At 41.8% G+C, this 23533-nt stretch overlaps 1 protein-coding gene across 39 annotated transcripts in view; it reads left to right on the top strand.

Annotated features, from left to right (window-relative positions):
* Window positions 1-4047: 4047 nt before the first annotated feature.
* Window positions 4048-23533, top strand: part of WNK1 (WNK lysine deficient protein kinase 1) — a 158394-nt gene continuing 138908 nt past the window's right edge. For all 39 annotated transcript variants that reach the window (XM_063639848.1, XM_063639847.1, XM_063639839.1 and 36 more), the window contains exon 1: window positions 4048-5823. In XM_063639848.1, the coding sequence (XP_063495918.1) occupies window positions 5065-5823 (759 nt within the window). In that variant the 5' untranslated portion in view covers window positions 4048-5064. The remainder of the gene's footprint in view (window positions 5824-23533) is intronic.

Below are 23533 nucleotides of genomic sequence, written 5' to 3'. Positions count from 1 at the left end.
ACTCTGTCTCAAAAAAAGATAATCTTTCAATTTTATGAGAGAAAATATTATATTTTAATCTGCATTTTGCTAGTTACTGAGTTTCGGCATCTTTTTCATGTTTATTTTTGTTATTTGCATTTACTGCTTTATTTTATTTTATTTTATTTTATTTTATTTTATTTTATTTTATTTTATTTTATTTTATTTTTGAGACACAGTCTTGCTTTGTTGCCCAGGCTGCAGTGCAGTGGTGCAATCTCGGCTCACTGCAACTTCTGCCTCCTGAGTTCAAGCGATTCTCGTGCCTCAGCCTCCCGGGTAGCTGGGACTATAGGTGCGCACCACCATGCCCGGGCTAATTTTTGTATTTTTAGTAAAGACGGGGTTTCACCATGTTGGCCAGGCTGGTCTCGAGATCCTGACCTCAAGTGATCCTTCCACTTAGGCCTCCCAAAGTGCTGGGATTACAGGTGTAAGCCACCGTGGCATTTACTGCTTTGTAAATTATCTTTTCATATCCTCTTTTTCTACACAGTGGTTTGCCTTTTTCTCAGTGATTTAAGAGGTTTTTTGCCCCCCATATCTTTTGGATATTAATCTTTTGTTATACAGTCTCCAGAGTTTTTCTGGCAGTTTGTCACTTGTGTTTTGTTGAATAGATTATCAATTTTGATATTGTCAAATATTTTTCTTTGTGGCTCTTGGATTGTTCTTTGAAGCCCTTTAGTACCCTATGTTCTCCTATATTTAAAAAATTCTTTAGAGATATTTTTTAAAAGTTTAGTTCTTCAATCCATGTGGAAATTAATTTTGTGAACAGTCTGAAGTAAACACTGACCTCATTTAGTTTTCTAACGAATAACTAATTGTCCAAACACTGTTTATTATTTTGCCCTACTGACTTCAAATGCCATTTTCTATATGCAATTCCCATACATACATGAGATTGTTTCTGTACTCTCTCTTCTGTTCCATTGCCTATGCTTATCTCAATACCATAAAGATTTAACTTTATGGTTTTATAATATACTTTGATATAGGGAAAATCCCATCCCCTTTATTTCATTTATAATATAAAGTTCTTAAAAAACTATTCTTCATTGTTTAGCTGCCTGATTCTCACTTCCTACTTCCAGATGACAGGTTTCCAGATGACAAAGAGGTAAAATAAAAATTACCCATAGGCAAGACAAAGGAGCATGGGAAAATGAGGGAAAGGAGACAAAAAAGAGAAATGCTCTTAAGATGGAACAATTTTTCCCCTACACTTCAAGAAGCAACTTTATGTATCAATATTTTGCCACATTCAAAGTAAGGTAGATTTTGTGTGTTCAGGATATTTCAGCCACTGTCTAAATCAAAGGTGTCTCTGACTTTCATTGCTAGCTAGTTACTAATGGCAGAAACCAGGTAAACAAAAAAATGTGAATGGATGGGAATATAAAGAAACATGAATCAATCAATGTGAGAACACGAACAAGAATTAGAGAGAATAGAGACATGGTGAGACGGAATAACATATTCGTATTCTTCTTGTGGAACCAAATGTCAGGAAGTCAAACCTCTGAGCTTAGTGCATTCATTGTATCCTGGGTTGTTATCTCTGTTTACAGTCACTTGATGTTTTATGTGGAACATAGAGAGGTTGATTCTTTACTTGATAATTGAAGTGACAGACAAAGGAAAAGTACTATTAGGAATTACAGTAATGAGTAACAGAAAATATCATTTACCCAGAGGTAGGTTGGTAAGCATTACAAAGAACTGAGTGAGCTGGGATCAAGCCACTGTACTCCAGCCCCGGCGACACAGTGAGACTCTCTCAAAAAAAAAAAAAAAAAAAAAAAAAACTGAGCAAAAAAAGTGTTTGTTAGTAAAATACGCACACTAAATAACATAACCTTTAAATCTAATCATTGTACATAATAAGATTATATTCAACTTAAAATTGTATCTGTTTTCATTGTAAAGCTAACATTACACAAGTGGGAAAAGCTGTCTCCAAGGAAGTGTGGTTTTAAGTCAACAGTTAATTAAATTACTTACAATGAATTTAGTTGTTCCTGGTTGAAAAGACATGTTGATAGGGCATGGTGATTATCAAGGGACTTGTGTCCAGTGCAGTGTGGCCAAAGTTTCAGGGCTCAGTAAACAGGAACAGGCAATAAAATCCTTTAACAACCACTCACACAAAAATATCCTAATTTTTTCATGGTGCCAAAAGGGAACATAATGATTTACTGATCTTCTTTTAACTTGCCAATTTGTAATTAGCTGCCTTATGTTTAAAATCAGACTATTTTTCCTAGTGAAGCAACAATTGGGCAAGTTTTATTTTACTCAAAAGTACAATAAAAATGTATTTTACAGCCATTTCTTCCCTTGCTGACATTAGGTTTACGGTTAGAAAAACACTCTTAATTCCATTTACCATAATGAGATTATTTACCATTACCAATAGCAAACGAATGAAAGATACATTTTCTAAAGCAATGGAACACTAATATTTTAGTACTGTAGCTGTCCCTACTGAATTGGCATTTTAAAATGTTCATAACCTGTCAGCTTCATGAAACCTAACAATCATTGGTTTAAAACATTTTTGTAAACTTGAAAGTGTAGCTTGTGATAACAAAAAAAAAGAAAGAAAAGGAAAATAGCGTTAACTATCTTATGTATCAGATGAATTAACATGAACTGTAGTGCAAGACTTCTGTAGGTGGAGCTCATTCGATAACTGTACTAAGGAACCTCCTGCCAAGTTCTTTGCTAGCTGCTCGCTCGCAGCGTGGTCCTCGGCCCGGACGCGCGCTTCCGAGCTGGTTCCGCAGCGGGCGCTGAAGAAAGACGGACGCTCTGATGCGGTTGCGCACGTTTTCAGCGCTTCCCGCTCTCCACCGGTTGGACTGAGGCTTTTAAACTGCCGTCTGCTCCCGAGTCCGGCTTCCTACTCCGTCTGGTGCCCCCTGGTGCTCATCCCCTCCACATCTTGAGTAGTTGCGAGGAGCACAGGGGTCCAGGCAGACAAGGATGCTTTCAAGAAAAACATTCCATGGCGGCAAGCCGCATGGATCCACATTTCCCGGGCCCAGAGCCTTGGTAGACATTACATGTGGACATTCAGGAGCTCTAGAGAAAGAGGGGGTGTTGTTTCACGAAGCCACCAAGCAGAAGAAAGGTGGAAAATAAGTTTCAACCAACTACAAAGGCAGAAGTCAGCCCAGCCCCCCAAGTGTGGTCAAAGACCCGTAGATCCGTAGACCTTATCTTTTCTTGAATCCACCGCTCCCCCAACCCGCCTTTTATTATTTTTCAGACAAAGCAAAGATAGAGTTCACTAGGATCCCCGATTTCAGTAAGGCAGCCCTTTTTTGAGAGCCAGTCTCGGCCAGGAGCTGAGAATGTGGCCTTAATTGTTGAGGGGAGGAGGATGGAAGATAATCCTCCCTGTCTCCTCCAATCCATTTAATCACTATTAATTTCATGCACAATCTTCACAAAGTTTCTTTTCCCCTCCTCCGACTCAGAGCTCAGGCTCCGGTTATCCTGCTTTGCCCTTCCCTTCCACCCCCACAGCCCTGCAGTCACTCAACACTACTGCGGCTCTCTCCATTAAAGATGAACAACAGATCATTTTTCATTGCATGGCAACCCTAAGAGCTCTCTCGCTTAGCAGAGCATGATGGGAGTCTTTCCACCTCCCCCCACCCGCCCCCGTTCCTCTTTTTTTTTTTTTTTTTTTCCTTCCTTCCCTTCTTCCACAATTAATCTCTAAATAATGATTTTCCTAAGCTCGCGCGGACTTCGGGATGGGGTTGAGCGACCCGTGATGACGCTCCCATCAGCCTTTCAGAAGGGACGGTTTCCAAAGAAAACTACGACTCCCACGAGGCATCAGGCTACAGCAACCGCAAGGCATCACGGAAGTCGTAGGCACTTTTCTTCTAGGTCCTGTTCATCCCCGCCAACCCGTAAACTATAAGTCCCAGGGTGCCTCGGGGCTAGCACGCCTGCGCAAAAGCCCCGGAGCGAGGCGGGGGGTGGGGCTGCCCCGGGCGGCGGGGGGCGGGATCCGAGCGGGCTGTGTGGAGGCTTCAGACTCCCGGCGCCATTTAGCGCAGAGAGTTTCCCGGGTGGACGCGGCTCCTCTCTCGGCCACTCCGCACCCCCATCTTCGGTGACAGAAGGCGCCCGGTGGGGGTGACTGCTCTTTTCTCTCCCTATTCCCCCTCACCCAGTCCTCTAGGTCTCCTCTCCTCTTGCCTCAGAGAAGCAGCGGAGCTCGGGCCCCGCGGTGAGCGGCCCTCCCCTCCCCGCCGTTCCCTCCTCCGTCAGCCCCCGGCACCGGCCCGGGAGAAGACGGGTTTGCCAGGCCTGGGGCGGGCGGGGAGGCCTCGGGGAAGGGGGGGCCCGCTCCTCAGGCGCCGAGGCTCCGAGGCTCCGGCCCTTCGCCTCTGGGCGATGGGCGACCTGTGAGGCAGGTCCCCATCGCTGGGGGCGCGTGTGGGAGGAGGCGGCCGCCTGAGTGACCGGGAGCCGGGCCGCGGCCTTCCCTCGTCCGCCTCGGCCCCTCCCACTCCTCTGCCCCGGGGCTGCCACCGCCCGGGCGTCGGACCTGGTCCGGTGCCCGCGGTGCCGCCGCCCTCTGGGCCTAGCCCGCCCAGCTCGGCGAGCGGCGGCAGTGGGAGCCGCGTCGGCCGCATCCGCCTGGACTCGGTGCGGGCCCCTGGCCCTCCCCTCATGACTGCGGCGCCTCTGCTGCCACCGCCCGCCAGGCCGCCGCCCGCCGCAGAATGGATGCGGACCGTGCGGCGCTAACCCCCGTGGCTCCGCTCCCGAATCGCCCGCCTTCGAGCCCTCCTCGTGAGCCGCACAGTCTCGGTGCCTGCAGCCGCCGCAGCTGGGCCCAGCGGTCCGCCTCTCCCTCGTTGCGGCTTGTCAGTGCTGAGTGAGGCGTCGTCCGGGTCGGCGCGAACCCGCCCGGCCGCGGTGCCCTGCAGACCTCTGCGCGGGCGGCTCGGCGCTTCACGCCCTTTTCATTCACAAATCCGAGCCCGCTCGCCTCGCTCTAGCGAACCGACCATGTCTGGCGGCGCCGCAGAGAAGCAGAGCAGCACTCCCGGTTCCCTGTTCCTCTCGCCGCCGGCTCCTGCCCCCAAGAATGGCTCCAGCTCCGATTCCTCCGTGGGGGAGAAACTGGGAGCCGCGGCCGCCGACGCTGTGACCGGCAGGACCGAGGAGTACAGGCGCCGCCGCCACACTATGGACAAGGACAGCCGTGGGGCGGCCGCGACCACTACCACCACTGAGCACCGCTTCTTCCGCCGAAGTGTCATCTGCGACTCCAATGCCACTGCATTGGAGCTTCCCGGCCTTCCTCTTTCCCTCCCCCAGCCCAGCATCCCCGCGGCTGTCCCGCAGAGTGCTCCACCGGAGCCCCACCGGGAAGAGACCGTGACCGCCACCGCCACTTCCCAGGTAGCCCAGCAGCCTCCAGCCGCTGCCGCTCCTGGGGAACAGGCCGTCGCGGGCCCTGCCCCCTCGACTGTCCCCAGCAGTACCAGCAAAGACCGCCCAGTGTCCCAGCCTAGCCTTGTGGGGAGCAAAGAGGAGCCGCCGCCAGCGAGAAGTGGCAGCGGCGGCGGCAGCGCCAAGGAGCCACAGGAGGAACGGAGCCAGCAGCAGGATGATATCGAAGAGCTGGAGACCAAGGCCGTGGGAATGTCTAACGATGGCCGCTTTCTCAAGTTTGACATCGAAATCGGCAGAGGCTCGTTTAAGACGGTCTACAAAGGTCTGGACACTGAAACCACTGTGGAAGTCGCCTGGTGTGAACTGCAGGTAAAGCCCCACCTACTTCTTTATTTGACAGTCCTTTGGATTCCAGATTTGGCTTGGCGAAGCCAGTTGATCGAGTTCACCCTTCACTTGGTATTCTCTGTTGGACTCCGAGTGGGAGGGGGAGGCCAACTTTTGAAAGGGGCTGAAATTAGGAGAATGTGGAGCATGTGCCTAGGTGTTGGGATAGGGTAAGAATTATTGGTAGCCAGAGGGATTTGCTACCGGGCAGCGGTGGTGAAGGTCATCTTAGTACAAAAGAATTGTCTCCTGGTTTAGTGTCTGGCAAGAAACTTGGAATGAGTGGAGAAGTTGAAAGTACAGATGCTTCTTCCTCTGTGCATTTCAGTTTCATCAAAGGCTCTGCAGTGATGAGCTGCGTCTGGGTGTAGAAGCGTGTTTCCATTCCTGAGATCAGGCTGTTCTTTTTAAATGAGAACGACCTTGTTGTACCTTTGGATGTATTTTGCTTGATGGTTGCACAGACATTTAGTGTAAAATAATTATAAAAAAAGACTCTTCTCTGCCCCTTTTGGATGTTTGATGTTGTTCTACCTAATGATGCTTAAGCCTTACAGTACCAGCATTGCTCTGACGTTGTTCATTAAACTAATGTCTTTCAGCCCAGCGAATAGTACAGGAGCCTATGCAGAATTGTGTAAGTGCTTTGAGAGTTGTAATGTCATCATCATTGTTTTAATCTTATAAAATATCTTTAAGCTAAACTTTCCCAAGAGTTCGAAGGAGTCGCCATACTTCCTTTTTTAACCTCTAGTGGTGTAAATAATGGTGTGTCATTCTGGTTGACTAGTACATTCTAGTTTTAAACAGCTGAGTTTGGGCTACTTGTTGCTTGACTTACTGAAGCAGCTTGCTTAAATATTGCCCTGACTGGGCGTAGGTGAACATAGGCTATTAGTAGGAGCAGGTTTATACTGAAGGAAAAAAGTCAACCACATTATGCATACATAAAAAATGCCATTATTGATAGTAATCTTGCCAAGAATATAGACCAGCCTTATACAGGATATGAAAATAACTGAGTGATCTTGGAATTTATTTTATCCATGAACTAATATGTTAACACGTAACCCTTTGAATATCAGGTTCCAAATAACTAAGGCCATATCAAATGTGAAATTAACACAGCATGTGGAAGTAAACTTAAAAACTAAGAAATTCTTTACAAACATAATCATTTCTTAACTTTTACAGTTAATGATGTAGAACTTCTAAGGTAGTGTGAAATTAAAACTACTCATTAATTTTATAGTATTTCAGAATTGAAAAGGTGACGATCTTTAAAAAAAAAAAAAAACCTTGTCAAACGAAAACTATTCATTTTGGTCAGTCATACTCAAAAAACTTAGTCTGGGCCAGGCGCAGTGGCTCACGCCTGTAATCCCAGCACTTTGGGAGGCCAAGGCGGGTGGATCACGAGGTTAGGATTTCGAGACCAGCCTGACCAACATGGCGAAAACCCGACTCTACTAAAATACAAAAATTAGCCGGGTATGGTGGTGCGCGCCTGTACTTCCAACTACTCGGGAGGCTGAGGCAGGAGAATAGCTTGAACCAGGGAGGTGGAGGTTGCAGTGAGCGGAGATCGCACCATCGCACTGCAGCGTGGTGACAGAGCGAGACTCCGTCTTAAAAAAAATAAAAACAAAAAAAAACCACAACAACAAAAAACATGTCTGATTCCTTTTGGTTTCCAGGCAGAAATTTACAGGTAGACACATTTCTTTGTTGTACTATCGATGCCTGTTGATACTGATGCTGGAATTTTATTCTTCCGTTATAGTTTTATATTTGAATTGGTGCTTTTTAACAATTTTTTTTCTGTAACCGGTTACCTTACTTTTTTAAGACTGGACCCAATTACTCGTTGAGCACTTTATGAATTAATTTTGTTTTAATTATTTCACTTCTGAGACTTCTCAGAATGTGATGTGTGTTTTCCCTTTATCACCTGGAATTTTCTGATACTTTATTATCTTGGAACTGATAATACAGTGAAAAAAAACTTAATTTGTCTAATGTCACGATAAAAACTTTGTCTGAGCTTCTCAGGTTTTCTTAGAACTCGTCTTTTTGGATTTTTAATTCTCTATCTAGGCATGGGCATTACCAAACTAAAGAAAATCTTATATCGCATATTATTTTTGAGCCATTTTAGGATTTGGCTGCAGAACTAGATGAATCCTAGCTTATTAAGTGGTACCTGGTTTAGAAGCTTCCATGTCATTTGTCTACGCTTCTGTAATTTTTTGTTTTGATTTTGAAAAGATTATCCTATCTGAAAAATCCTTTATAGCAGTAGTTAGGCAGTATTTTTGTTTTTTTTGACCAGGACACTTGCACTACATGCCTAATAAAAGTATTCAGTGGGTCAGTGTTTGAACTTTTATCTTTGGAGCCAAGTTAAAGGACAAGCCAAGGGATTACTAAAGCACTGGGAAGATAGAAACTTTTTTGCTAAATGTATCCTTTTAATGTACATATATTTCTGAAGCAAGACAGGAGAATATTGAGTTAAGTTGTTGAGTTAAAAATCTTAGTGTATTAAAACTGGGAGAAATCTTAGGTTATCCTGTCCAGCTATTTATTTGACAAATAAGGAACCTGAAATCATAGAGCAGGTAAATAACCTGATTAGGTAGATGAAGAACAAAAGATAGTTAGGATCTAATAATTTGGGAGATGATAAAGCATTTGTAGTCCAGTAGATGGCTAATAAGTAATTTCAAATGAAGCAATATTGTTTTGGTGTGGAAGTGGCTGTTGGATTTCTGGAGAAACCCGGTCCTATACCCATGGCAGATTTCAGGCTTCTGTTTTGGGTATTGATTTTTATTACTTCAAATTGATATATAAATAGGCTTTTGTGGATGGGTGAATATGGTATACAAATCAAGCTATTTTCTGTCAAGCTAATTTTTTAGAGTCATGTCATGCTATGCATTGCACTTTGGTAAAACAAGCATCAATTCTTTTTTTTTTTTTTTTTTTTTTCTTTTAAAAAAGAGACGGAGTCTTGCTCTATCTCCAGGCTAGAGTGCAGTGGTGCGATCTCAGCTGACTGCAACTTCCGCCTCCTGGATTCAAGCGATTCTCCTGCCTCAGCCTCCCAAGTAGCTGGGAGTACAGGTGTGCCCCACCACACCCAGCTAATTACAAGCATCAATTCTTAGTAAATAATACCTAGGTAATATTTTGATACCACAGGATCTTCAGTAATTACCGAGATGTTTAAGATGCAGATATTTTTAACTGGTTTTATTAGACAAGTAGTGCACCTTAATTTTAATATTTGGTTGTCTTGGTCAGAGTCTTGGGCTCTGGCTGCAGAGTTTACGTTGCTTTTCTAGAAAGGGATCTTGTTTTTCAAAAAAGATAGCATAATTTCCTTTAAGAAAACATTGATGCAGCCGGGTGCAGTGGCTCACGCCTGTAATCCCAGCACTTTGGGAGGCCAAGGCGGGTGGATCACGCGGTCAGGAGTTCGAGAACAACCTGGCCAACATGGCGAAACCCCATCTCTACTAAACATACAAAAATTAGCTGGGCATGGTCCACATGCCTGTAGTCCCAGCTACTCGAGAGGCTGAGGCAGGAGAATCGTTTGAACCCGGGAGGCGGAGGTTGCAGTGAGTCGAGATCGCGCCAATGCACTCCAGCCTGGGCGACAGGGTGAGATGCTGTCTCAAAAAAAAAAAAAAGAAAAAGAAAGAAAACATTGATGCACAGATTTAAGAATGATTTATTTTAAGCACCTTCCCAAGTTGCCTCTGAAGAGTTCACATGATGCATTATATGTTGATGAGATTGTTTCCACATCTACCTGAAAAGAGAGGTCAAATCATATTTTTGTTGAAGCTCCAATATACTTAACTGCTTATTTTTCTCTGTCTTTTATTAAGACTGTGTGTCATGAGTATATGACATTAATACTTTGTGAATAGTTTAGCAGTGTTACAGAAATGGGATGTGGTTCTGTGATTAAGAAACCATCATTTATTTCTTTGCTATAGTTCTTAAAATATCTAATTGAACTGAATCTCTCTATTTGAATGTTGGTGATTTTTTCCCTCTTATCTTTTAAATTTGTGCCACATTCCTTATTTTTTAGGATGAGAATCAGCGTAACTTTCCGTCTCGGAATAGTTTTTGGAGTTTGTTCTTAAATCCTCAAAGTAACCGATTAGGAGTATTGGCAAAATTTTTTCTCTTACCTTTTTTCTGACCCATAGTAACACAGTCTGAGAAGTAATCAAAAAACCTGGAAAGAGGTTGTTTTTGTGTAAAACAAACTAGGAATCTGTTGTTGCTTGGTGACAATTCATTTCTTGACATTCAAATTTTGATGCAAGATCCTAGTCATTTAAAATTCATCTTATTCCACCAGCAGCTTATCAAAGAATTTCAAAAAAATAGTATATGTATGTAAATATAAATAAAATTCATCTTAGTTCATCCCTATGGAAACATTCAACTAAAACTGGGCTCTCATTTTCAGAAATCATCCTAAACCTGTTGTTTGGGCTTTCTGGTAGTTTTTACATTTTTTTTAGATAAAGCTGTAAAAGCAGCAAGAGTAGCTTTACTCAATTATCATTTCTGAAAATATTTAGCATACTATGAAATAATTCATAATTACAGTTAGTACACCTTTGCTATACCAGTTCTTTAAATTATATTGATAATTTAAATTATATATTTAGTAACTTGCATTTTATTTGAGTTGTTTGTTTTTTTTTGTTTTTGAGACAGTCTCACTCTGTCTCCCAGGCTGGAGTACAGTGGCGCGATCTTGGCTCTCTGCAACCTCCACCTCCTGGGTTCCAGCAATTCTCCTGCCTCAGCCCCCTGAGTAGCTGGGATTACAGGCGAGCGCCACCATGCCCAACTAATTTTTGTATTTTTAGTAGAGATGGGGTTTCACCATGTTGGCCAGGCTGGTCTTGAACACCTGACCTCGAGATCTGCCTGCCTCGGCCTCCCAAAGTGCTGGGATTACAGGCTTGAGCCACCATGCTCAGCCGTTTTGTTTTGTTTTAAAACCCGGTCTGCAGGAATAGGTGAGACTTAGCATGACCTCAGTTTATGTTTGAAGAGGCCATTTTTCTGCCTTGTAACATAGTAGTTAAGAACTAGATTGCCTGGACTCAAATCAAGGCTCAGCTACATAATGGTGTCACCTTGAGCAAGTTTTGTGCTACAGTTTCCTGTATGTAAAATGGGTGTAAAAAAGAGTACCCATTTTATAGAGTTGTGCTGATTGAGTGAATGAACATATATAAAACATGTTGATAGGGCCTGCCACATAAATATTAACTGTGATGATGCAGCATCTTTTTTAGGTTGTCCTTTTGAGGGACTCTGTGAAGATTTTGTTTGTTTATGTTTATGCTTGAAAAATCATATAGCAAAACTTAACTACTATTCTTGGAGGAGGAGGTAAGCAGGTATTGATCTTTATGTTACTGGTGCTTTTAAATTCCTTAGCTCTACCTGGCCTTTGCCTAACATTCTAATTTTGTGACCCATCACCCAAATGCCAACCTTTCTGAACTGCTGATTTTCAGAATCTGCTAAGATCCTTGTCTCATCTTCTTTGCATGTATCTGGAAAGCATATTTTCTTTTGGTGGATCTCATTTATAATTCTTACAGTATTTATTTATCATATTGAAATTGTTTATATACTTTGTCTAATCCATTAGTCTTTGGAAAGTTCACTATGGTGTAATAGAATACTATACAATGAAAAGGAGCACCAAGGCAGAACCCTTGAGTTCTAGATTACCCAATTTTCTGACCTTTGAGTAAGGAACTTAATCTATAATGCCCATTTATTAGCAATATGTCTTACTGATTTAGGATTGTTGAAGATCCACTGAAATACTATGTGAATGTACTTTGAAAAATGTTAAGTGTTATATAAAATATAACAAAAGATACTTAAATATTCATTCAGAAGGCTATAAATTGTCACCTGTTACAGATGGAATATATGAAACTTAGTTGGATTTTAGGAGCTTTTTGCTTTGTCAATTTAATTTCTCAAATCTTAAAAGGGGAGCTTTTCAGTTTGAAGAAATATTGTCAGAAGCTCTTAATATTTTGTTTGGAAGAGGATTATGCCTTAGGTAGCAGACTTAATTTTATATGTAGTTTTTTTTTTATTGTTGTTGTTGTTGTTGTTGTTGTGTTTTGATGGGGTGTCACTCTGTAGCCCAGGCTGGAGTGCAGTTGCGTGATCTTGGGATCTTGGCTTGCTGAAACCTCCACCTCCTGCGTTCAAGCGATTCTCCTGCCTCAGCCTCCAGAGTAGCTGGGATTACAGGCGCCCACCACCATACCCAGCTAATTTTTTTTTTTTTTTTTTTTTTTTGTATTTTTAATAGAGACAGAGTTTCACCGTGTTGGACAGGCTGGTCTCAAACTCCTGACCTCAGGTGATCCACCTGCCTTGGCTTCTCAAAGTGCTGGGATTACAGGCATGAGCCGCTGTTCCTGGTCTATATGTAGTTTTTAAAAGATTGGTTATTTGTGATTTTTACGTAAGAGGAAAAGCATCAGTAAGCTTTGGTTTTGTGGCCAACTTAATTGATCATATAATATCTCCACCTTCATTTATATTCATTTAGATTTTTCAGGTGGGGTTTCATAAATAATTTACTTTTTAGTGTTGTGACTTGAATCTTGGCCTTGCCAAATTACCATATTAAATACATTATGCTAAATGAATGTGCTGAATGATTTTTTAGAAGAGAGTCCTCAGATAAGCTGTTAGTCATAACAAGCAAATAATTTTCTCAGGAATGTAAGAATTCTTAAGAATTTTAACAGTTTGAATTTAAGAGTGTTTGGAAATTTGCTTGTTATAATCATCATACTCAGGTTAGTTAAGAAAAACCATACTGTCATTCCTGTAGATACCTTTTGTGCAACTGAGGTTCAGCTTCTCAGAGACAATATTACTTTTGTCAGTATATACGTGGTAGATGGTCTAGTTAATCAAACACACACTAATGTATAAACCAAACAGTGAGAGATGAAATTAATTAGTGGATCAAATTATCAATGTGCACATTCTCTATTACTAGATAGAGATTAACAGATTTCTTGGGATAAGATCATTTTCATGGCTAAGAGTTTTGAGCTACATAACCTGATATATCTATCTTTATGTGGATAATCTCCTTACATGGACTGGTAGATTATTGTGGATTAAGGTAAATCGGGAAATGCAACAGATTTATCTCTTTAACATGCTAAAGAGTACTAGATATCATTGTCGTATTAAAATGTTCTTTGAACTCTCCATATTGCCCCTCTCACACACAGTCATCCCTCAGTATACATAGGAGATTGGTTCCATACAGCCTCCACCCCAGGGTACCAAAATTCACAAATGCACAAGTCTCTTAAATAAAATGGTGTATTTTCATATAACCTACAGTAGTATATCCTCCTGTATAGTTTATTTTTTTAATTTGTTTTTTTTTTTTTTTTTTTTTTTTGAGACTGAGTCTTGCTCTGTTGCCCAGGCTGGAGTGCAGTGGCGCAATCTCAGCTCACTGCTACCTCTGCCTCCTGGGTTCAAGCGATTGTCGTGCCTCAGCCTCCCGAGTAGCTGGGATTACAGGCACATGCTACCATGCCCGGCTAATTTTTGTATTTTTAGTAGAGACGGGGTTTTACCATGTTGGCCAGACTGGTCTCAAACTCCTGACCTCAAGTGATCCGTCTGCCTCTGCCTCCCAAAACGCTGGGATTGCAGGTGTGGCTCCTCACGTATAATTTAAGTCATCGCTAAATTACTTATAATACCTAATACAATGTAAGTGCTATGTAAATAGTTTTTATACTGTAGTGTTTTAAAATTCATGTTGTTTTTTATTATTGTATTTTGTTATTGTTTTTCCCCCAATATTTTCATCTGCAGTTAGTTGAATCCATGGATGCAGAACTTGTGGATATGGAACCTGAGGATGTGGAGGGTGGACTGTTCTTATGTATAGAAAGTAGGGAGTAACTGAAGAGTTGAGTTTTAAACAGAGAAGTTAATTGGTTAGATTTGCATAGCAGTAATTGCCCAAGAATAGATTAAAGGCATACAGGGGGAAGTGTAGAGATTCCAGTAGTCCTCACTCTTCTTCTTAGGGGATAATGGTTATTTTTTTCTTCTGCTTTTCGTTTTTTTTTGAGACAGAGTTTCGCTCTTGTTGCCCTGCTGGAGTGCAGTGGCGCGATCTCGGCTCACCACAACCTTTGCCTCCCAAGTTCAAGGGATTCTCCTGCCTCAGCCTCCCGAGTAGCTGGGATTACAGGAAGGCGCCACCATGCCCCACTAATTTTGTATTTTTAGTAGAGGTGGAGTTTCTCCGTGTTGGTCAGGCTGGTCTCCAACTCCCGATCTTAGCCGATCCGCCAGCCTCAGCCTCCCAAAGTGCTGGAATTACAGGTGTGAGCCACCACTCCTGGTCCGTATTTTTATCTTTTGGTTCTGTTTATTTTGAGGTTTGCGAGACCTCCCGTGGATACCTGAAGCTACAGGCACTACTGAACCCTGTGCATACTTTGCTTTTTCCATCCCATAACCCATTAGACTAAGTGACTAAAGGACGAGATGGGTGGGTGGCATTAACAGTGTGAATATGCTGAACAAAGGGATGACATGTCCCATTCGAGATTTCATCACTCTACTCAGAATGGCACACAATTTAAAAGTCATGAATTGTTGGCTAGGCATGGTGGCTCATGCTTGTAATCCCAACACTTTGGGAGACCGAGGTTAGTGGATAACCTGAGGTCAGAAGTTGGAGACCAGCCTAGTCAACATGGTGAAACCCTGTCCCTACTAAAAATACAAAAAAAACTAGCTGGGCTTGGTGGTGCATGCCTGTAATCCCAGCTACTTGGGAGGTTGAGGCAGGAGAATCACTTGAACCCGGGAGGTGGAGGTTGCAGTGAGCCAAGATTGCGCCATTGCACTCCAGCCTGGGCGACAAGAGGGAAACTCCATCTCAAAAAAAAAAAAAAAGTTATGAATTGTTTATTTCTGGAATTTTCCATTTAATATTTTTGGACGGTGGGAAGTGAAGCCTCAAGTAAGGGAGGGCTACTCTAGTTAGGATATGAGTGTGAGATTTTTAGGACCTAAACTAGGGAGATAATAGAAGGAATAGAACATTTAAATATTTCGGAGATAAAATATTTAGGGTTTAGTGGATAATTTAGTGATTAATTGGTGTTTGGAGGAAAAATGAAGCATGGATAAGAGGTTAGGGGATGATAGTGCTGTCAACTGAGAGAGAAAAATCAAAGGTTTTTTGTTTTTTAGATGGGAGGAGGTATGGAGATGTATTCAATTGGACATACTGAGTTTGAGATTCTTGTGCAATCTCCCGGAAGAAGTTCAATAGGCAGTTGGATATATTACTGAAACTTGAAGACTAGGTCTGCGATGAAGATAAAAGCTGATGATTCCCAAAAATGTCTGTATTAATTGTAGCTGAAATAATGGAAGTAAATGAGATAAGCTAGGGAGAGGATGTGAAGAGATAGAAAAATTAGAGAGGGGGAGAGGGAAGAATAATGGTCCTTAGGCAAAATAGTAACAATTACCAAGGGAATAAAATTTCAAGAAAATAATACATCAGAGAAGTTCTATTTTCATAGTAGTAATTGTGGAGATGAATATAACAAGTAGTAGTAAAGAAATGTAGTAGTTAGGCTGTTGAAATTGTTGCACTTGGCTATTAAGAAATCATTAACACAGCACGGTGGCTCACGCCTGTAATCCCAGCACTTTGGGAGGCTGAAGTGGGCAGATCACCTGAGGTCAGGAGTTGGAGACCAGCCTGACCAACATGGAGAAACCCCATCTTTACTGAAAATACAAAAATTAGCTGGGCCTGGTGGCACATGCCTATAATCCTAACTACTCGGCAGTCTGAGGCAGAAGAATCGCTTGAACCCGGGAGGTGGAGGTTGTGGTGAGCCGAGATTGCAGCATTGCACTCCAGCCTGGGCAACGAGCGAAACTCCGTCTCAAAAAAAAAAAGAAAACATTAACATTCACACTGAGAAACAGCCCTGACAAAAAGAAATTAAAAAAAAAGTCATTAACAATTAAATTTAAAGTTGCCTCAGTAAGGGGGAGGTTGAATAAGAGAGAAGCACATAAATACATGTAAGTCATTGGTAATGCCCTAGATTTCTGCACTGTTCACTATCTAATACAGTATCCACCAGCCTCACGTGGCTATTTCGCTCTTGCCACCCAGGCTGGAGTGCAGTGGTGTGATCTTGGCTCACTGTAACCTCTGCCTCCCAGGTTCAAGCAATTCTGCCTCAGCCTCCTGAGTAGCTGGGGTTACAGGCACGTGCCACCACGCCCAGCTAATTTTGTATTTTTAGTAGAAATGGGGTTTTGCCATGTTGGCCAGGCTGGTCTGGAACTCCTCAGGTGATCCACCCATCTCAGTCTTCCAAAGTGCTGGGAGTACAGGTGTGAGCCACTGCGTCCAGCCTTTATGTGGCTATTTAAATTTAAATGAATTAAAATGAAATATTTAAAACTTCATTTTCTTGTACTAGCCACATTTCAAGTGCTCAGTGACAACGTGTGGCTACAATATTGGATTGCACAGATAAAGAACATTTTCAGGCTGGGCATGGTGGCTTATACCTGTAATCTCAACACTTTGGAAGGCTGAGGCAGGAGGATTGCTTGAGCCCAGGAGTTCAAGATCAGCCTGGGCAACATAGCAAGACCCTGTCTACAAAAAATTAAAAAATTAGCTGGGCCTGGTGGTGTGCATCTGTAGCCCCAGCTACTTTACTGAACTGGGTGGATTGCTTGAACTGGAGAGGTCAGGGCTGCATTGAAGCTTGATCATGCCACTTGCACTTTAGCCTGGGTGACAGAGCTATGACCCTGTCTCAAAAACAATTTTTTTTTAATCATTGCAGAAAATTCTTTTGGAATGTGCTGTATCTAGATCTTGGGTCAAGTTGTGCTTTTTAAAAATATAACGATATCAGGACTGTGCATGGTGGCTCATACTTCTAATCTCAGCACTTTTGGGAGGCCGAGGTGAGAGCATTGCTTGAGGCCAGGAGTTTAAGACTAGCCTGGGCAATGTAGCAAGATCTGGGTCTCCAAAAAATTTTAAAAATAAAAATAATAACTTTATCCAAAAAGTTCAACTTTAACCAAAAAGTTCATCCTTTCAAAGTACATAGAGTGTTGTTTTTAGAACTGAAGTTACACATTTAAATATGTATACTCTATTAATAAAATATAGTTATTTTTTGGGAAACTGTACAAAGGAGGTTACCACAAACATACATGCAGAATTAATAAAGGTTAACAATATGTCATAGTTACTTGAAATATTTGGTGACCTTACAGTTTCAGAAGGGAAAATTTGCAGTGGGTTTAATGAGTGGATGAGAGGAAGTTTAGAAAGTAGAGACAATAAGTATAGGCTGGGGTGACATATTGGGTACAATGTTCACTATTTTGGGTGATAAGGTGATAAGGTTAGGTAACTAGGAACCCTAACCTCACCATTATGCAGTATATCCGTGTAACAAACTTGCACGTGTACCCCCTGAATCCATAATAAAATATATGTATGTAAATAAAAATTAAAAAATAAAACCATGAACAAAATAAGTGTAGGCTGTTTCTTCTGATAATTTTAAATGAATAAGTTCAGGGAAGATTGGGTAAGTAGAAAGCATGATCAAGGATGAGATGGATAGATGAGCTGGAAAAGGTCTTTAAAAGTTGAAGCATTGAACTGTCGTGTTTTGTCTGCTTTGGTATCTATCATAAGTCTGTTCCAAGCCAATTACTGCTTTAGCAGTAATTGATTATTCTTTTTTTTTTTTTTTTTTTTTTTGAGACAGTCTCGCTCTGTCACCCAGGCTGGAGTGCAGTGGCATGATCTCAGTTTACTGCAGCCTCCGCCTCCCAGGTTCAAGTGATTCTCCTGCTTCAGCCTCCCAAGCAGCTGGGATTACAGGTGTCTGCCACCCCACCCGGCTAATTTTTGTGTTTTTAGTAGAGACAGGGTTTCACCATGTTGGCCAGGCTGATATTGAACTCCTGACCTCAAGTGATCTGCCCACCTGGGCCTCCCAAAGTGTTGGGATTACAGGCGTGAGCCACCGTGCCTGGCCCTAGATGTTCTTTAGATTAAAATAGTTCTCTGTGGTCAGACAGGTTCATGCTCTCTTACACCAGGGGTAATCCATACTTGGACACATAAGAGCTTATGTCAAAGTAAGGCAGATTTCTTAAAATATTCCTGTTGTGGCAGACTATCTGGGTTGATAGGTTTTTTTTGTTTTTCGGAGACAGAGTCTTGCTCTGTCCCTCATGCTGGAGTGCAGTGGCGCAATCTCGGCTCACTGCAACCTCCGCCTCCCGGATTCAAGCAATTCTCCTGCCTCAGCCTGCTGAGTAGCTGGAATTACAGGCGCGCACCACCATGCCCGGCTAATTTTTGTATTTTTAGTAGAGACAGGGTTTCACCATGTTGGTCGGGCTGGTCTCAAACTCCTGACCCCGTGATCCACCCGCCTTGGCCTCCCAAAGTGCTGGAATTACAGGCGTGAGCTACCATGCCCAGCCTGCTTGTATCAGTTTCTTTATGTCTCCACAGATTTTTTTGTTTTCATGGACATAAGTGGGGAGCATAGAGATATTTTGCTAGTGATCATCCTCTGGCTAAAGCATAGTTTGATTTCTGTGATGAGAATCTTGACCATATTCTATCCCTCTTAGAAGGGCAGAAGTGAAACTGCCATATTACCCATAAATATCACTATTATAGGCTTTCACAAATCTGTATTTATTGAGTGTGTACTTGGTGTGAATACCTCATTAATGATTTAAACATCTGCCATTCTTATTCTCTTAATAAGTAAAGTTAAGTTCCTCAACAACCAGTACTTAGCTAAATATTACACAATATAATTTTTCCCTTTCTTCATGTAATGGATGTAGTTTTTTTTTTTTTTTTTTGAGACGGAGTCTTGCTCTGTCACCAGGCTGGAGTACAGTGGTGCAATCTCGGCTCACTGCAACCTCTGCTTCCCAGGTTCAAGTGATTCTCCTGCCTCAGCCTCCCAAATTGCTGGGATTACAGGGGCATACCACCACGACCCGCTAGTTTTTGTATTTTTAGTAGAGACAGGTTTTGCCATGTGGGCCAGGCTGGTCTCAAACTCCTGACTGACCTCAAGTGATCTTCCCATCTCAGCCTCCCAAAGTGCTGGGATTATAGGTGTGAGCCACCATGTCTGGCCCCTTCTGTGTCCTTGTTATTAACATGTCCCTATCATTTTTTGATGACATCCTTACTTTCTGTACAAGTTGTTCTCAGTTCATTTTATTATTTCCCCACCCCAGTCCTGCAGCAGCGATTTCTCCTAGAGCCCTGGTTCTTTTTGTTGTAGAAAGGTATTCAGAAAAATCTGGGTGCCAGGTGTGCTTGGCTACTGGGCCTGTTTTCGGTGAAGAATTAGTGTCTTAGTTCATTTGCACTACTATAGCATATATATAAAGAACAGAAGTTTATTTCCTCGCAGTTCTGTAGGCCTAGAATTCCAAGCAAGACAAAGGCATCTGTTGAGGTCTTTCTTGCCACATGCTCACATGGCAGAGGGCCTGAGGGCAAGAGAGTGTGAACCCACTCTCAAAAGCCCTTTTTATAGCTGCATTAATTCATTCATGGAGGCAGAGCCCCACTTCCCAAAACACTGTTACATTGCATAAGTTTCTTTTTTTTGAGACGGAGTTTCACTCTTGTTGCCCAGGCTGGAGTGCAATGGCGTGATCTCAGCTCACTGCAACCTCCGCCTCCCAGGTTCAAGCGATTCTCCTGCCTCAGCCTCCCCGAGTAGCTGGGATTACAGGCATGCACCACCATGCCTGGCTAATTTTTTATTTTTAGTAGAGACAGGGTTTCTCCATGTTGGTCAGGCTGGTCTCAAACTCCTGACCTCAGGTGATCCACCTGCCTTGGCTTCCCAAAGTGCTGGGATTATAGGCGTGAGCCACTGCGCCCGGCCAGGGATTAAATTTCTGACACATGAATTTGGTGGGGAGGAAGCATTTAGACCATAGCAGTTAGGAAATATTTATAAGTAAGCATGTGTGTTTTGGATTTTGAAAATTTAGTATGAAAAAGAAAAACGTTTTCAAAAAATTGGATTACATACTGAAATGATGATGTTTAGATATATTTGTTAAATATATTAATCTGTTTCTTTTTACATTTTCAGTGTGACTACTAGAAAATTAAATTGCATTTAGCTCACGTTATGTTTCTGTTGACCATCGCTAATTTAGACTATTCTATTAAAATGCTGTGAAAGTTGATGCTACAGCAAGTTTACTACTTCCTTTTAAAAAATATCTTAACACCTTCCTTTTTGTGGTTTCTTGCATTAGCATCCTTTACAGGCCATAATTCTTTGCTGTTGCTGAACACAGAAATTTGGGGTTTTAAACTCTTAGTGGTTTGTGATGCTTTTAATACCAGATTGTTAAGAAAATTGGAATCCTCATCCTTTAAAATATTATCTTTTGTTATTTGCCAGCATGTCCAGTCATCAGAAATGGCATTTCTTTATGGCTTTGTTCTTTGAGTACTTTAGTTGTTGTTGACAGAATATTAGAAGTGTTTACTGTAAATATCTTGAAATATTTGGGAAATATTTTGATTTATTTCAGATAAACTGCTGGTGTATGTTTGGAATACATTAAATACATAAACTTACTGCCTTTTTTTTTTTTTTGAGACAGAGTCTCGCTGTCACCCAGGCTGGAGTGCAATGGCGCGATCTCGGCTCACTGCAGGCTCCGCCCCCCGGGATTCACGCCATTCTCCTGCCTCAGCCTCCCGAGTAGCTGGGGCTACAGGTGCCCGCCACCTCGCCCGGCTAATTTTTTGTATTACTTACTGCTTTATATTTTCTTTTTTTTTTGGAGACGGAGTTTCGCTCTGTCGCCTAGGCTGGAGTGCAGTGGCGTGATCTCAGCTCACTGCAACCTCCGCCTCCTGGGTTCAAGCGACTCTCCTGCCTCTGCCTCCTGAGTAGCTGGGACTACAGGTTCATGCCACCACGCCCGGCCAATTTTTTGTATTTTTAGTAGAAATGGGGTTTCACCGTGTTAGCCAGGATGGTCTCCATCTCCTGACTTCGTGATCCACCCACCTCCGCCTCCCAAAGTGCTGGGATGACAGGTGTGAGCCACTGTGCTCGGCGCTTTATATTCTTTAGTAATTTATGGCCATTGTGGCTCCTTAAGCTTGTTGATTAATTTAGTGTCCATATTCATATCTTAATGATACTGAGAAATGGGTTAAATTGGTTTTTGGTGTCTGTCTCTTGCTTATGAAAGAAAAACTGTAGTTCAGCTATTCATTAGCATTGACTTTTTCTAGAATAGTTAAATTTTTTTGTTTGTTTTTGAGACAGGGTCTTATTCTGCCCCCTGGGTTCAAGTGATTCTCCTGACTCAGCCTCCTGTGTAGCTGGGATTACAGGACTACGCCACCACATCTAGCTAATTTTTGTATTTTTAGTAGAGACGGGATTTCACCATATTGGCCCGGTTGATCACCTCAGGTGATCTGCCCTCCTCGGCCTCCCAAAGTGTTGAGATTACAGGTGTGAGCCACTGCACCCAGCCTTAACTGCTTTATTTTAATAAAGTTGTAATATATTTGAGATGGCAAGACCATTCTCTTCAGACTGTTAATGGTAATTTTTAAATTTTTTTTTTATTTTTAGACTGGGTTACACACTGTCACCTAGGCTGGTCTTGAACTCCTAGCTTCAAGCAATCCTCCTGTTTCAGCCTCCCAAAGTGTTGAGATTACAGGCTTGAGAAACCCTCTTAATGACTACAGAAGCTTACTTTCTTTTTGCATAAGGGCCTTTGATAGTCATTGTTTATGGCTACAAACTAATTTGATTTTGACTAAATTATCTGAGTTATAAACTTCATTTATTTCCACCTTAGTTATTGTAACCATCCTTCAATCATACACAAAAAAGATGCCTTAAAAAATTAGTAAAACACTCTCATTATAAAAATTAGGAAATTAGAGGAGGAAAAAGGAAATAAAAAATCACCTGCAGTCAGTATCTTTATCCAGAGATAAGCATTGTTACTGTGTATGACACACTGGTTTCTGTGTGTTTGAACTCTGTTTTTATAGTTATCATTATATTGTATGGTTGTACAGTTTGCCTGTTTTACCACATAGCAAAAGCATTTTCCCATTTAAGAATTTGAGGTTTTTAGATTAAAAAGCAGCAAGATATTTGTACACAGTAATCATAATTGGGGTGTGTGTATGTATGTATGTGTGTGTGTATGTATGTATAGGGGTGTGTGTATGTGTATGTATCTGTGTGCCACCATACAGCAACGTAATTATGTGTATACATACGTATGCACACACATGGTTATGCTGCTGTATGGTGGCATTAATTTGCCTGATTTACCTTATAGAAAAACCATTTCCCACATTAAAATTTTGAAGTTATATATTAAAAAACACTTGAATTCTTGAGTATATATATATTTTTAATTCTCAGTAAGAGAATATTAGAATGTTTGTCCCACAGATGCAAACATTTAGTTAGAACTAAATCTAGTAAATTGATCATTAATACATTTGATCACCCTGAACAGAAGTTTAGAAGTCATGGTTGATATATTATAAAGCTAAATTATTTTTTTCACTTCCAGTCTTTGTTCAGAGATTTGCAAGAAAGTCCATTCACTGCTTCACATACAATTTGGGGTATTATCAGTAGTTTGTTTTTAGAATAGTGGTACTGTGTGGTTCAGAAATTTGTAAAAGCCAAGTGTTAGGGGCTTTAATAACAGTACATTGAAAGTTCTTTGAGGAACCAGGCACGGTGGCTCACACCTGTAATCCAGCACTTTGGGAGGCCAAGGCGGGCAGATCACCTGAGGTCAGGAGTTTGAGACCAGCCTGACCAACATGGAGAAACCCCGTCTCTACTAAAAATACAAAATTAGCTGGGTGTGGTGGCACATGCCTGTTATCCCAGCTACTTGGGAGGCTGAGGCAGGAGAATTGCTTGAACCCGGGAGGCAGAGGTTGCGGTGAGCCGAGATCGCGCCATTGCATTTCAGCCTGGGCAATAAGAGCAAAACTCTATCTCAAAAAAAAAAAAAATAAAGTTATTTGAAGAAGTTTAGTTTCGTATATTGACTAAGCTATAGGGGGAAAAGCCTTAGTGTGCCTTTTCCACTTCCTACCCACTCAAGATAACCTAAGTTGGCTTCCTTTATTTAAACTGTTAAATCTACTCTAGAGCATACCAAAGATATTTTGAAAATATAGGAAATTCTTAATGCATTTAAAAGGAACTACTTCCCAATCAGTTTTTTTCCCATCATAGAAGTAATGTATGCTCAGAGATATCTTAGAAAACAAGGATAAATAAAAACCAAAATAGTCCCACTGAAGTTTCATCACTAAAAGACAATGTCGATATATCATTTAGAATGTTTGCCTGTTCCTCCCTCTCGTGATGGATTTTAATATTTATTCACCAAATGTTTATTGTACTCCTATGTGCTTGAGGCAGTCTCAGGTAGCAAATAGAGAAAAAAATTCTGCCCTCGTGAAACTTAT

The sequence above is a fragment of the Symphalangus syndactylus genome, chromosome 5 (genome assembly GCF_028878055.3).
Source record: "Symphalangus syndactylus isolate Jambi chromosome 5, NHGRI_mSymSyn1-v2.1_pri, whole genome shotgun sequence".
Lineage (NCBI taxonomy): Eukaryota > Metazoa > Chordata > Mammalia > Primates > Hylobatidae > Symphalangus > Symphalangus syndactylus.
The sequence above is the reverse complement of the archived record's forward strand: the minus strand, read 5'-3'. Positions and strand labels throughout refer to the sequence as shown.